The 16,557-nt window shown below is 36.7% G+C and overlaps 1 protein-coding gene across 1 annotated transcript in view; it reads left to right on the top strand.

Annotated features, from left to right (window-relative positions):
* The window catches only part of RAB10 (RAB10, member RAS oncogene family), a 114,298-nt gene that overhangs the window by 52,757 nt on the left and 44,984 nt on the right, over positions 1-16,557 (top strand). Inside the window, exon 2 of the mRNA XM_077152313.1 lies at positions 6,791-6,851. Coding sequence (XP_077008428.1) covers positions 6,791-6,851 — 61 coding nt within the window. The remainder of the gene's footprint in view (positions 1-6,790; positions 6,852-16,557) is intronic.

The raw sequence follows: 16,557 nt of genomic DNA on the forward strand, positions 1-16,557 counted from the left end.
AGGAAAATCTGTATATTCTCCTGGCAGATTCATTTTTTAAAAAAATATTTTTATGGAGAAGTATCCACACACGGACAGTCTAACTATATTATACAATCAATGACTCACAATATTATCACATAGTTGTATATTCATCACCACAATAATTTTGAGTGCTTGCATCACTCCAGAAAAAAATAAAAAAAGAAAAACTGATACATCATATACTGCTTACCCCTCCCTCTCATTGACCACTTGTAATTTCAGTCTACCCATTTTTTTCTTTTACCTTTTATGCCGCGCTATTCTTTATTTCTTTTTTATCCATATTTTTTTACTTTGGATAAATGGAGCATCAGGCATAAGGTTTTCACAATCATCCAGTCACATTGTAAAAGCTATATAGTTATTACAGTTGTCTTCAAGAATCAAGACTACTAGAATACAGTGCATCAGTTTCAGGTACTCCTCTAGCCACTCCTATACAATATAAACTAGAAAGGGATCTCTATAGAATGTGTAAGATTAACCTCCAAGATAATCTCCCTACTCTGTCTGAAATCTTTTAGCCACTGAAACTTTATTTCGTCTCATTTCTCTCTTCCCCCTTTTGGTGGAAAAACTTTCTCTTTCCCATAATGCTGGGTCCCGGCTTATTCCTGGGAGTCCTGTCCCACTTTGCCAGGGAGGTTTGCTCACTCCCCTGGGAGACATGTCCCACGTGGGGGGTGGGGGAGTGGTGGCGCGCACTGAGTACACCCGCTGAATTGGCTTAGAGAGGCCACATCTGAGCAACAAAAGAGGTTCTCTGGGGGGTGACTCTCAGCCGTAATTATCAGTCAGCTTAACTTCTCCTTTGAGTAATAAGCCTCATAGGGGTGAGTTCCAAGATTGAGGGCTCAGCTTATTTGAATTGGTTGTGAGAATATGAGGAATTCCCCAGATGGGGAAGTTGAATATTTACTCCTTTCTCCTCAGTCCCCCAAGGGGACTTTGCAAATACTTTTTTATTCTCTGTCCAAACTACTCTGGGCTATATTGTACAAACTTATACAAACCAACAAGATCTCATGCCCTATTCAAGAATCCATGCAATTAGGATTTTCAAGTAAACTGACCATACAAGTTCAATAAGGTGCTACCCAAAATATAAATTTCGCACCAAATAAACGTCTCTCTCTTTAGTCTCGCATCGAGTTTGCATTTTCAAAATATGGGGTATATCATCCTTTACCTGGTATTCTGATTTACCTTAGTCTGTCCAAATCAGTTTCATTCATATCACTAGATGAAGTCTGATCAACTTTTTAACTTTTTAAACAGTTGTTGAATGGGGTAATGCTGACTTTCATAGCTTTACTAAAATACCCAAAGTTTCAGGGAACGACCAGGTTGTATACAAACAGCTTAGTATCTCAGAATTTAGAAATATCAGTTACAACTTCAGAATAGAAGCGACTGCTGGAAGAGCTTATACTCTAGGACCCTTTACAGTAGGCCCCGACCTGATAACCTCTGCTCTCAACTTCAGTACTCCGAGTTTGTACATTATATGTTAGTCTGTATGAGCGAGGCATGATAATATTTGGCTTTTTGTTTCTGCCATTTCATTCAACATACTGTCCTCCAGGTTCATTTACGTAATTGCATGCCTCACAACTTCAGTCCTTCTTGTAGCTGCTTAGTAGTCTGTTGTGTGTATACACCACAGTTCTCCCTTCCCTAGGCCACCTCCATCTATTGTGAAATTGTGAACACTGTCTCCATAAACACCAGTGTGCAAATGTACATTTGTGTCCTCACTCTCAGTTCGTCCAGGTATATTCCTAGCAGTGGGGTTGCAGGATCATTTGGGATCCCCACCCCTAGCCTCCTGTGGAACCACCACGCTAGCCCACGACAAACTATCACACCATGATAGCCCACGACAAACTCTGGGATCTGCCCAGTAACTACTTGTTGAAAAGTGCTCCAAAACAGTTGCTTTTTTCTTTCTTTGCCCTCCCAGGGGGCTCTATTTGTCAGTTTCCCTACCAGCAGTGAATAGGTATATTTCTCTCTCATATTTTCTGCAGCACTTGTATCCTTCTGTTCTTCTTTTTTTTACCTTTTTAAAATGTATAGCATTTATATTATATTACATTATATTATTTGTATTTGTATTATCTTATATATGTTATACATGTAACATTGTATACATGTAACATGTATAACATGTATACAAAGCAAAGAAAGAAAAAAGCAACAGTTTTTGGAGCACTCTTTAACAAGTAGTTACTGGGCAGATCCCAGAGTTTGTCATGGGCTATCATACCATCCTCTCACATTTTTCCTTCTAGCTGCTCCAGAATATAGGGAGCTAGAAAGCCTAAATACTTTTTTTATCACCACAATCAACTTTTTTGTGTGTATGTGAAAAATAGAGTATATACAAAAAAGTAATAAATTTTAAAACACAGCCCCACAATTAGTTGTAGAACATATTTCAGAGTTTGACATGGGTTGTAATTCCACTATTTTAGATTTTTATTTCTAGCTGTTCTAAGATACTAGAGACTAAAAGAGATACCAATGTAATGATTCAGCAGTCATGTTCATTTGTTAAATCCTATCTTCACTGTATATCTCCACCATCACCTTTGATCTTCCCATCCCTTTCTTTAGGGGTGTTTGAGCTATGGCCATTCTAAATTTTTCATATTGAAAGGGTCTGTCACTAATATGAGGTAGGAAGATGGAACTAACTGATGCTCTGGAGAGGCTGGGCCCTCTGGGTTTCAGGACTTATCTGGACCAGGGACCCATCTGGAGGTTTTAGGTATTTGGAAAGTTACTCTAGGGCATGAAACCCTTGTGGAATCTTATATGTTGCCCTAGGTGTTCTTTAGGACTGCCTGAAATGGTCCTGGTTCGGGTTTGTCAGGTTATGATAGGTAGCAAGGTCTAAAAGCTTACATAAGAGCAACATCCAGAGTAGCCTCTTTACTTAATTAAAATCTGGATTGTGGACTAATATTCAGTAGGGTTTTCTGTGTGAGAATGCTGGCAAAAAAGCATTTATACCTACGGATGATTATTAATTTGCTGTTAATATACAAGAACCACTTTTATGTAAGTCTGAATCCTCAAACCTGAAGCTTCTGTGTTGTCTCCTTTTACCAGTGAGTAGATTTTTGTTTGTTTGTTTCTAGGTTATTCTTTCATTAAGGCTATAGTACTTCATAGATTTTAGGCAGAGTACTTAGTTCTGTTATTTGCCTTGTAAAGTTTCCGTTTGTTTCCCATTAACTGTTACAACTCAAGTTCTTTGGTTACCAAGATTCATCTCCTCTGTCCCTGTTCCTCAGGTGTAACTAGAACCTGTGTATCTGATCTGGTTTTCAATTTCCTCTTTGGTTTTGGCCCATAAGCATTTCTCTTAGTTTCTTGAAAATGTATCTGATATGTTATATTTAATTAACATTTCTGGTGCTTTGTAGTGGAATAAATTTCAGTTTGAATCAGCTCTGTTGTCAGGATTGGACAGCTAAATGTCTCTGATTTATTAATATTTTTTTCCTAAATTATTATCCTCTTCCCCTTTGCGTTTTACTCTTTGCTTATTTAATTTATTGCCCTCTAGGCAAATGGGCTATTTGTATCATCCATTATAAGATGATGCAATCACACAGTAGCTTTCTATATTAAGGTAAGGATGCTTATCAGAATTTAGAGTATACTTACGGAGTTTGGAGTCCCTGTCATAATATCGTGAATCTTCTAGCAAAGTTTAATTTGTTATCTCATGCCTTTATCTGGGTTGACTATTTGTTTTGAAGGTTCCTCTTCTAGTTTGCTAGCTGCTGGAATGCAATATACCAGAAATGGAATGGCTTTTTAAAAGAGGAATTTAATGAATTGCTAGTTTACAGTTTTAAGGCCAAGAAAATGTCCCAATTAAAACAAGTCTATAGAAATGCCCAATCAGAAGTATCCAGGGAAAGATACCTTGGTTCAAGAAGGCGGATGAAGTTCAGGGTTTTTCTCTCAAGTGAGAAGGCACATGGTGAACACAGTCAGGGCTTCTCTCTCATCTGGAAGGGCACATGGCAAGCAAGGCATCATCTGCTAGCTTTCTCTCCTGGCTTCTGGTTTTATGAAGCTCCCTGGGAGGCGTTTTCCTTCTTCATCTCCAAAGTTCACTGGCTTGTGGACTCTGCTTCGTGGTGCTGCAGCATTCTTTGCTCTCTCTGAATCTCTTTCTTCAAAATGTTTCCTCTTTTAAAGGACTCCAGAAACTTATCAAGACCCACCCAAATGGGTGGAGACATGTCTTCACTAATCCAGTTTAACAACCACTCTTGATTAAATCAGGAGATAATCTGATTACTGTTTCAAACATACAGTATTGAATAGGGATTATTCTACCTTTATGAAATAGGATTTTGATTAAAACATGGCTTTTCTAGGGGGCATACATCATTTCAAACCAACACAGTTCCTTTTCCTTTCCGCTTTGCCAAATAAGCCATAAGGGGGATATTTTCAAAGACCTGACACTTCCGGTTTTTGGCATATACTTTAGCAATTACAGACATTATACATTCTATTCTTTTGCTGTTTTTTTCCTTTCTAAAACAATTGCTTGGATTTTATTATAGTTTTATTTCCTAATGGAAACGTTAATATTATAAACTTCCCTCTGAACCCTTCTTTAGTTGCATCCCATAAATTTTGATGTTTTTGTTTTCCTTCAATTTCTACTTTTTATTGCAATTTCTTCTTTGACTCATGAATTTCCAAATATTTAAGGGGTTTTTCCAGATGTCTTTCTGTTATTAACTTCCGATTTTTGTCCTGGTCAGAGAATATGCTTTATATGGTTTCAGTACTCTTAAATGTATTGAAACTTCTTTTCTCAATAAATGTTCAGTCTGTACCTGAAAAGAATGTGTATTCTGTTGCTGAATAGAGATTCATAATAATGCCAATTAAATCAAATTATTGGTAATATTCAAGTCATATCATTTAAAAAATTTTCTGTCTACTTGTCTTTTTTTTTTCAATTACTGATAAAGGTGTGTTGAAATCTCCAACTATAATTAATTGTGGATTTGTCTATTTCTCCTTGCAGTTCTGTTAGCTTTTTTTTTCTTTGTGGAAAACAACATAAACACAAAATGACAACAAATTTCAAAGCAGAACGCAACAATTAGTTATAGAACAGATTCCAGATCCTAGCATGGGTTACAGTACCACAACTTTAGGCCCTTCCCTATAGCCACTCAAAGACACTGGTGACCAAAAAATGTATCAGTATAGTGATTCAGCAGTCATACTTATCTGTCAAATCCCATCCTCTCTGTCAGAACTCTACCTTCTCTCCCTTGATCCCTCTCCCAATCCCCAGTTGTATTTGGGGTATGCCCATTCTAACATTTTTACCTTAGAAAGGGCTGCCAACGACATGGAATAGGAGGATGGAACTAATTGATGATCTGTATAGGCTGGCCCCTCTGGGCTTCAGGACTTGTCTGGCCTAGGAACCCATCTGGGGACTGCAGGCCTCAGGAAAGCATCACAGCACATGGAACCCTGGAAGAATCTCAGGTAAAGCCCAAGGCATTCCTCAGGGTTGGCAGGAATGGTTTTGGTTGTGGTCTGGCACACCATGATAAACAGCAATATCTCGCTGATGCTTGTATAAGAGCAGCCTCCAGAGTAGCGTTTCTACTCTATTTAAACTTGCTCAGCCATGTTACAGTTCTTTTTCCCCTTTTGATCAGGAATACATTGTTGATCCCACGGTGCCAAGTCAAGGATCATCCTTGGGAGTCACATCCCACATTGTTAGGGAAACTTTCTTCCCTGGATGTCATGTCCCATGCAGCAGGGAGGGTAATGATTTTACTTGCAGAGTTTGGAGAGGTCCCAAATGAGCAACAAAAGAGGTCATTTGGGAGTAAGTAACTCTTAGGCACAGCCATAGGTAGGCTCAGCCTCTCCACTATACAGATAAGCTTCACAAGAGCAAGCCTCAAGATCAAGGGCCTGGCCCATTGACCTGGGAGTCCCCAGTGCCTGAGACAACATCAGGTCTCCCTGGCAGCAAAGCCCCAACAGCTCCACATTCTTTCTCCCATCCCTCGAGGGTCCCTGCCAACACTTTTCAGTTAACTGCTTAACACGCTCTGGGATGTATCCAGGCATTAGATTAAGCTATACAGAATTATAAGCTCTTATTTCCATTCTGGGCTCCATGTATCTGGGTTTAAATGATCTATCTAGGCAGGTTGAGTTAGACTTGTGCTACAGATAATTTAGGTTTTGGACAAAATAAACCTCTTTTTCTTTGATCTCTTTTAGCTTTTTCTTCATTTATTTTGAAGTTCTGTGTTATTAGGTCCATAAACTAGTACTTTTTAATTTAATATCTTTAGTATTTTTATGCTTTCTTGATGGAGTGATTCCTTTATGAAATTATCTTCTTTATCCCTGATAGTATTTTTTCGATCTGCAATCTAATGAAGCTTATGTGTATAAGCCTATATTTAAGAATATCTTTTTATTCTTACACATTCAAATATTAGGTATTTAACATTTTACTTTATGTTCCGATTTATAGAAACTCTCCTTCTCTAACTATTCCTCATGCCAGCCTAAATCTTATATTCAGGTTTAAAATTGGATCTATTTGCTCAGAACTGTACACTTAATGAAGATGTATAGACAAACACAAATTTAAAAAATGTAAGCATTTTTACTCCAGTTAATTTTAATATAGACAATCATAGAGCTACAGTTACAGTTTACTTTTTTTTCTATGTTGTAGGAATAGACTTTAAGATCAAAACAGTTGAATTACAAGGAAAGAAGATCAAGCTACAGATATGGTAAGTGATACTAATTTACTCACTTTATATAATGTAATGTCAGGTTCCTGAAGGCTTGGCATTGAAATTCTTCCTTGTTACCTATTTAGATTCTGAGACTTGGTTTCCTAAAGCTAACAGTCAGGTGACCTTTCATTGAAGTTTTTTTTAAAAAAAGATTATTGGCCATGCGTTGACAGTTTTATATCTTTCACTTATTCTATGAGCTTGAACAAGTTGCATGCCGCGCTCCATATGAACCTCTTAAATCTTCATATGTAAAGAGATATACCACTTATCTCAAAGGTATTTTTATAAGTTTTATATGCAGTAATTTATGTAAAGCCTCTAGCACAATGCTTTACTCATAAACACCCAGTGTAAAAAGTTAACATAACCCTTTTGTTGTTTTGAGAGTCTTAATGGTAAAAAGTATATTTTCTTTAGTATGTTTATAACTTTATCTAGGTATTATTATTTTTGTTAGTTTGTATAGGATTTTCCTGCAAAATGTGTAAAAATTGAAATTTTAAAGTTTTTTTCAGTGAATAGTGTGTGTTTTATGGGTATTAATGTGCACTAAATACTCATAATGACCCTATGAAGTACATGTTACTCCTTTTTTTGAACAGTTTTATTAAGGTATAACTGACGTAGTAAACTGCTATACTTAAAATGTAGAACTTGGTTGGTAAGTTTTGGCATGTGTATAAATCCTTGAAACCATCACCACAATCAAGGTAGTGAACATATCAATCATCTTAAAAGTTTCCTTGAGCCTCTTTGTAATCGCCCCTTCCCCTCTACTCTTGGTCTCAGGCAACCACTGATCTGCTTTCTGTCACTTTAATTTCCATTTTCCAGTACTTTATGTTAATGGAATCATACAGTTTTTCTTTTTCTTTTTTCGGGGGGAGGGGAGTTGGGAAGGTGGGGGTTAGGGAGTGGATGGGTCTGGTCTGGCTTCTTTTACTCAGCATAATTATTTTGAAAATTATTAATGATTTTATATGTGTCAGTAGTTTGTTACTTCTTATTGCTGAGTTTTATTCCATTGTTAGGATATACTACAATTTGTTAACCTGTTCACTTGTTGATAGACATTGGGTTGTCTCTAGTTTGGGGCCTTTGCTAATAAAAGTTGCTGTGAAAATTCCTGTACAAATTTTTATATGGTGTATTTTTTTTTACCTCTTGTATTCTCCCTACTTTATAGATAATGAAACAGTGACACTTTGAAATAATTTGACCACTCTGCTAAGTGGCAGAGATGGTACGCAGATGTGTTCACAGTAGGTTCTAGAGTGGCATTCTTAAGTACTCTACTGCTTCCAGTGACTATCATTTCCCTCTCTTCATTGCCTGGCTACAGTTGTGATACATATGAATTCATGTCATCTTGGGTTTTATTGTATTAGGACCTGTCATAAGATGATCATGAGGATGAATGATACATATAAAACATTTCACATAGTTACTATTCAGTAAATCATAGCTATGATTATATGGGGTCTGAGCAGAGAAGCAAGTTGCCGAAAGTGTTTGTAAAACTATAGTTGGAGAGTTACAAAGAGAATCAGAAGAGAACAATGTTCCAGAATCCAAAATTAGATAGTTTGAAAAGCTAAGTTTTCTCTTTTAAGAAAGCTGATCATTAGAAGTAGAATGTGTTTAACCAGAATGTTAAACTATTTTTTACCTGACTTTGTAATGAGAGGTTATGATCTTTATCCATACATCTTTAAATTTTAATGCAAATTTAAATACAACTTAGATATTTTAAAGTATTTCTTAAGATTTGTGATTCTCTTTGAAGCAAAATACACTTGATGATCATTTATTTTTACTTATTTTAGCAGGTAAGTAACCAGTCAATGACGTGTGGTTTATGGTCTGTTTCATTTTAATTAAGCTGATTCAAGGGAAAGGAGTGTCAACACCTTCCCCTTCCCTGCCACCCCTTCCATGGTGGTCTGTGTAATCAGCCTCTTCAAGGCTCTGCCATACTCACTGGCTCTCATCTCTACTGTACTCCCTTCTGTACATAATTTAAGCCAATGATCTAACTTTTTTTTGACAGGGAGAGATACATTTTACATTGTGACTCAGTATACCTGTACACGTATATGTATGTATATACAAACGAAGTTCACAAATTCAGATATATTCTGCCTTACTAGAACCTTTGCTCTACTAAGTTTGTCCTGATCTTTCTACTTCACCTCTCCCACAGACTTTCTCTTCTTCTGTTTCTTGACTTGTGGTTTATACACCTCCCCCCCAACATTTTAGTTCCTATCAGCTTTCAGAAATAAACAGTAGCAATTGACTAGCACTTATTTTTGAAAAGAGAGTCTTTCTCAAAAGATGCTCTTTTGAAACAGTAAGTCCTCCAGCATGGTCTTCAAGATTAATCTAGAAATAGAGATTTCTACTGTACCTGTAAAACTCAAATATAGCAAATAAATAATAACATTTGTAATTGAGAGTTTAATTTTTAGACATATTTAACAGAACCTTTTTTAGGTAAAACAGTTCAGAAGGAAACCATGATTTAGTCTACATTTTCACTTATACAACTGACTGATTTAATTTGAAATATCCATTTTCCTGTTAAGATAAGGAGTTGGTAACAGTGAAATTTATGATTAATAGCTTAAAAAATTTCCATTGTGCGAGGTGATTTTTGTTTGCTCAAGCTGATGTGCTAACATTGCAGAGAGAAAGAAGCCTTGTAGATCCAGGTGAAGATATCTGGAATATGCAACAGTAATGCAAGAAGGCTTTTAGGATGAAAAAACCCATTGCTTAAAATTTAAGATATACCAAAATTCAAACCTCTCTCTTCAATTTTAATGCTTTGCTCCAATTGCTACTAAAAAGCATGGTGATTTTTTTTTTAGTTTTTTATTAATTAAAAAAAAAAATTACAAGAAGCACAAATATTCCCAACACATACACTCAGCAATTCACAATATCATCACATAGTTGCATATCATCATCATGATCATTTCCCACACATTTGCATCAATTCAGAAAAAGACATAAAAAGACAATAGAAAAATAAAACAAAAACAGAAAAAAAAAATTTTTACATACCATACCCCTTACCCCTCGCTTTCATTGATCACTAGCATTCCAAACTAAATGTAACATTTGTTCCCCCATTATTTATTTTTATTCCATATATTCTACTCATCTGTTGACAAGGTAGATAAAAGGAGCATCAGACACAAGGTTTTCACAATCACACAGTCACATTGTGAAAGCTATGTCATTATACAATCATCATCAAGAAACATGGCTACTGGAACACAGCTCTACAGTTTCAGGCAATTCTGGGGGTGACTCTTAAGCCTAACTTTAAATAGGTTTAGTTTATCCTTTGCAGGAATATATATGTTTCATAGGGGTGAACCCCAAGATCAAGGCCTAACCTATTGATTTGGTTGTCCCCACTGCTTGAGAGAATAGCAGAAATTCTCCAGGTAGGGAAGTTGAATATTTCTTCCATTCTCCCCAGTCTCCCAAGGGGACTTTGCAAATACTTCTTTATTCAGTGCCCAAATTACTCCCGGATATATTGGGGCATCATACTAACTTGTACAAACCAGCAGGATCTCACACCCTACTCAAGATTCTATCTTCTTATGGTATTTGACTAAACTAACCATACTAGTTAAATTTGGTAATGTGGTACCCAAAATATAAATTTTGCACCAACTAAACATCTCTCCCTTTGAAATTTTAAAATATGGACAATATCTTCCTTTACCCTGTATTCTGATATATCCTATCCAGATCAGCTTCATTTTTATCTCTAGTCGATGTCTGATCCCTTTTTCAACTTTTTAAACAGTTTTTGTATGGGGTACTGCTGACTTTCCTAGCTTTAGTGCTCTGAATCTCAGGTGTCACACCTGAGGTTTCAGGGAATGACCAGGTTATATACAAACAGCTCAGCATCTCAGAATTTAGAAATAACAGTTACAGCTCTTGAATATATGTGACTGCTGTAAGAACTTATACTCTAGGACCCTTTACAATACGCCCCAACCCAATAACTCATGCTCTTGACCTCAGTTCACAAAGTTTTTATATTATAGTTAGTCCATATGAGTAAGGCATGATAATATTTGTTTTTTTTTGTTTATTTCTGACATTTCATTCAACATACAGTCTTTATGTTATTCACCTAGTTGCATGCCTCACAACCTCATTCATTCTCTTGACTGCTCAGTAATCCATTGTGTGTATACACCACAGTGTTCCCCCTTCCATTCCTCAGTCGTTGTACCCTTAGACTACCTCCATCCATTGTGACTCACAAATGCCATAAACAACAGTGACCACTAGCAAATTTTAACATCAGTCACCTGAAACTAGTTGTACCACTCCTTACTTGCTCTTTCCAGATACTTGGGAGTCATCTTTGATCCTTTTTTATTTCCTTAACATCACCATCCAATTTGTTATCAAGCTCTGTTAATCCTATCTCCAAAATATGTCTAGAATCCATATACGATTTTTCATCTCTGTTGTTACCCCGTTGTCCAAGCTGCTGTTGCCTCTTCCTTGAACTATTGTAATAAGCCCCAATATCTTAACAGGTCTTTACTTTCCCCTTTTAGTCTTTTTCAGATTTTTTTCCATATCATAGCCAGAATAATCTTTCTTCAAATACAAATTGGATCATGATTGTCATTCCTTCCCTATTTGGAACCCTTTTGATTTTCCATTGCATTTCGAATGAATGTCCAAACTGCAGATCCAAATTTCTTACTACAGTTTATAGGATGGGCCTTTGCCCACCTTTATGACCTCATCCTGTGCTGTTTTTTTTTTCTTTGTATTTATAGTCTGTTCAATTCCATGACATTGGAAAGCTGTTCTCCAATTTAGGATCATTATACATTCCCTGTCCTTATGTCTCTGCCCCTGCCCGGCAAAGAAGCTAAACTGAGCTTTCTAAAGTGTCACTTCATATCAGAGGCTTCCTGTTTCAACAGGAATAAAAATTTAAACTCCATGCTCTGGATATTGCCCTCTTCTGTCCTCATCTCTCACCAGCTTTGCTCCAACCATTATGTCCTTTTCTTTTTCCCTTGTGCATGCCAAGCATGTTATCTCAGGGCCTTTGCCCTTTTACTGTTGTTCTGCTTGGACTGCTTTTCCTGAGATTTTTGCCTGCCTCTTGTCATTCTTTCTCAATTCATTATTATCTTCAGAGAGAGACCTCACATATGACTGTGTACAGCAGACCAGTCCCACTAGGCTTTATCACATTTGCCATAGTGAACCTCTGTCATAATATTTTTCATTATCTGAACTTACCTTATTTTTAAAATATGTTTATTATTTTAGTTCTCCCCCCCCCACTAGAATGTAAAGTTTTTGAGAGGGAGGATGCCATCTGTCTTTTTTTATGATTATATTCCCAACACCTTGAACAAAGCCTGGCAAATAGAGATGCTTGACAAATATTTGTTGACCAGATGATTTTGTTTAGTTGATTGCTCTTCATACTTCACTTCTCAGCTTAAGTGTCACCTCTAAAAAGAGGACTTTGCTGACCATTCATTTCATCTAGGTGACTTCCTCCCTCCTCCTTACCCCATTCTCTGTCACTCCACCTTATTTACTTTACTAACATTAATCACAATTTGTGGTTATATATTTGTTCACTTTGTTTGTCCCTGCTGAAATGTAAGCTCTGAGAAGGTAGATATGAGACTTTTTACTTTCGAAACTTTTTTTAAACGAATATAAACATAACTTAAACTCATGGTATTTTGGCTGTGGAGAAATTATACATTATGAGGATATCAGGTCTTGTTAAAGTAAAACTCAATGTATGATATTTTATGTACTAATTTATAAAGTAGGAAATAAATACAGTATGTTGCCCAAAACACAAAAATTATGAAATTTGGTGACTCTACTCAACAGAGCAAATTGATACTGTCTCTGGCCTGTTCCAGCGCTTTCAGTGCCCAGACTAAAAATAACTGTCATAATAGCCACCAGAGTACACAGCTTCCTTGACTCTGTGTGTGGGACTAGCAATTAAGGAGATAAGCTATTTCGGTTCCTAGAAACATATCATTCCTTTTTATAATGTCAGTTGGAGAAAAAAAGATTTTGCATTTTTTAGCTGTATGTTTTATTTTATGTAAGAAAAATTCTCTGCCATTGGCTAATAATTTCAGAGACGGAATCATACAATGTAGAATGGGAAGGGAAAACTTTTAATAGCAGAGGAAAACCAAGGAAATGATTTTCAAAGAGACTGAAAAGCCTGTATTGTTGTGACACAAAAAGACATTGTGAACTGGTACGGTGTTTAATTGTTCCTCAGATGTAGAGACCTGCTGTCTTTAGACCTGGCCGTATGTGAGTGTGCAAACCTAAGAATAATTTGATCGATGCACAAGCAGCTGTTGCTCTAGTTTGCTAGCTGCTGGAATGAAATATACCAGAAACAGAATGTCTTTTAAAAAGGGGTTCTAAGGCCGAGAAAATGTCCCAATTAAAACAAGTACATAGAAATGTCCAATCAGAGGCATCTAGGGAAAGATAACTTGGTTCGAGAAGGCTGATGAAGTTCAGGGTTTTTCTCTCAAGTGGAAGGGCACGTGGTAAACACAGTCAGAGGTTCTCTCTCATTTGGAAAGACATGTGGTGAACAAGGTCAGGGTTCCTCTCTCATCTGGAAGGGCACATGGTAAACACGGCGTCATCTGCTAGCTTCTTCTCCTGGCTTCCTGTTTCATGAAGCTTCCTGGGAGGCATTTTCCTTCTTCATCTCCAGAGGTCACTGGCTGGTGGACTCTGCTTCTCGTGACTATGTCATTCTACTCTGCTCTCTCTGAATCTCTTATTCTCCAAAATATTTCCTCTTTTATAGAACTCCAGTAAACCAATCAAGACCCGCCCAAATGGGTGGAGGCACAGTTCCCCTAATCCAGTTTAACAACCACTCTTGATTGGGAGACATCTCCAGGGAGATGATCTGATTACAGATTCAAACATATAGTATTGAATAACTATTATTCTGCCATTTTACAAAATGGGATTTTGATTAAAACTTGGCTTTTCTACGGTACATACATCCTTTCAAACCAGCACAGCTGTTGATATTTTTAGCCCTGGGTAAAAGATTACCTGTTAGCCTAGAGGTAGTGAATGAAAGCTACCTTTCCCAGGATTGAAATAAATTGTTGATCATCTTTACTGGCAGGGGCTGGTAAAAATGAGGACACAGATGGTAGGGCCCTGGAAAAGAATAATTTGAGATCAAAGAGTTAAGGACAAAGGTCATTTTGTGGGCAGATAGAATCATGTTGAAAAGTGTAAATGCCTAAGTGTATGAAAAGCATAAAAGAAAATGGAGTATAGAAAACTTTAAAAAAATTAGAAGGGGACTCATAATAAAAAGAGAGGATAATTGGGTAAGAGAGTGTAGTGTATGGAGGAGACAAATATCAAAGAGTAGAGGGAGTATTATGCCATGAATCAAAATCGGAAACATTCTCTGAATATAAGTCATGATTATTTTTCTCTTTGGTGGGGCCCTTAATATTTCAAAATCTATTTTGGTATTTCGTAACTAACCAGTATTATAAAAGTTCCCTCTCTGGGTTCTGTGATTCAGGTTTAGCTAAGTAGTCTCTTTTGCAGTGTCTTCTTTCTTGATGGAGAAGATAGTCTAAATTTGACTATGAATTGTGTATATAATTGGCTAATTGTACAGAGGGAATGGGGGGGGGGAGAAGGAAGCGTCTTAATTGTTAGAAAGTGCTGGGCAGCCCTTCATAATGGAGTGCTGAAGAAGATCTTACCTCTGAGTTGTTAATACTTAGGGTAGAAGCTGAAAGAACAGGTCAGTATCTGTCCTACCCTCTAGCTTTTGGGCATTATTGTTAGCCCTGGTCCTACCCACTTGGTCTTGGATAAATATTTGGATTTTAAGTGGGAGATATTAACTCAACTCCAAGGGAATAGAATTTTTTTTTTAATCTTCAGTGTTTTAATTTTTATTCAAAAAAATTTTTTTTAATTTATGATACATAACCACATACAAACACAAATATTCTTACCATATGATCATTCCATTCTTATTATATAATCAATAACTCATAATATCATCACATAGTTGTATATTCATCATCGTCGTCATCATTTCTTAGAATATTTGCATCAATTCAGAAAAAGAGATAAAAAGAAAACAAAAGAATTCATAGATACCATACCCTTACCCCTCCCTTTCATTGATCACTAGCATTTCAATCTACTGAATTTATTTTAACATTTGTTCTCCCTATTATTTTTAATCCATATGTTTTACTTGTCTGAGAATAAGTTAGATAAAAGGAACATCAGATACAAGGTTTTCACAATCACACAGTCATATTGTGAAAGCTATATCATTATACAGTCATCTTCAAGAAACATGGCTGCTGGAGCTCAGCTCCCCATTTTCAGGCAGTTCCCTTCAGCCTCTCCATTACACCTTAACTAAACATGTGATATCTATTTAATGCGTAAGAATAACCTCAAGGATAACCTCTCGACTCTGTTTGGAATCTCTCCGCCATTGACACTTTATTTTGTTTCATTTCGTTCTTCCCCCTTTTGATTGAGAAGGTTTTCTCAATCCCTTAATGCCGAGTTCCAGCTCACACTAGGATTTCTGTCCCACGTTACCAGGAAGGTCCACACCCCTGGGAGTCATGTCCCACTTAGAGAAAGGCGGGGCAGTGAGTTTGCTTGTCATGTTGGCTGAGAGAGAGGGGCCACATCTGAGCAACAGAAGAGCTTCTCTTGGAGGGTGACTCTTAGGCCTCATTTTAAGTAGGTTTAGCCTATGCTTTGTGGAGTTAAGTTTCATATGAACAAACCCCAATATTGAGGGCTCAGCCTGTTGCTTCGGTTGTCCCCACTGCTTGTGAGAAGATCAAGACTTCTCCACTTGGGGAAGTTGAATTTTCTCCCTTTCTCACCATTCCCCTAAGGGGACTTGGGAATAGAATTATTAATTTATGCCAGTTTTTACCAGTTAGGAAAAGGACTAAGATATTTATATTGTAATGAGGCTAATCTTCATTTTTTCCATGAAAGAATTTGTAATTATACCTGATTTACGGTATCTTGTAACTAAATACATGATAAAATTAATGAAAGATAAAACAAGAAACTGGAAATGAGAAAAATGTAAGGTAGAAATACAAATGTTATTTCTAAAGAGCAATTCAATTGCTGTGATTAATTTATAAAATTTACCTTTAAACTTCTTGGGACCAAAGACAAAAGAAAAGGGGGAAATGGAGGATTACATTATTGTTTTAAGAAATTAAGAGTGAAGAACATTATAACAAATACAAAATAAGATTTCATCTTGTAATGATTCTTAGTAACACAGGTTAAAGTCATTTTTTGCACAAAACCCTCCAGTAGACTTCCCATCCCAGGAAAATCTGTTGTTCCTGTAGAGACTTAGAAGGCCCTATACAATCTGCATTCCCGTCCCAACCCCTGCATTGCTCTGATTTCAGCCACTAGTCTCTCCTCACTCACTTTATTCTAGTCCACTGCCCTCTTCGATATACCTTTACCATGCCTGGTGTGTTCTTACCTCAGGCTTTACTCTTGTTCTTCCTTCTTGGATCACTGTTTCTCTAGATATGCACAGGGTTCACTTCCTCTATTCCCTTCACCTTCTCAGTTG

The sequence above is a fragment of the Tamandua tetradactyla genome, chromosome 3 (assembly GCF_023851605.1).
Source record: "Tamandua tetradactyla isolate mTamTet1 chromosome 3, mTamTet1.pri, whole genome shotgun sequence".
Classification (NCBI taxonomy): domain Eukaryota; kingdom Metazoa; phylum Chordata; class Mammalia; order Pilosa; family Myrmecophagidae; genus Tamandua; species Tamandua tetradactyla.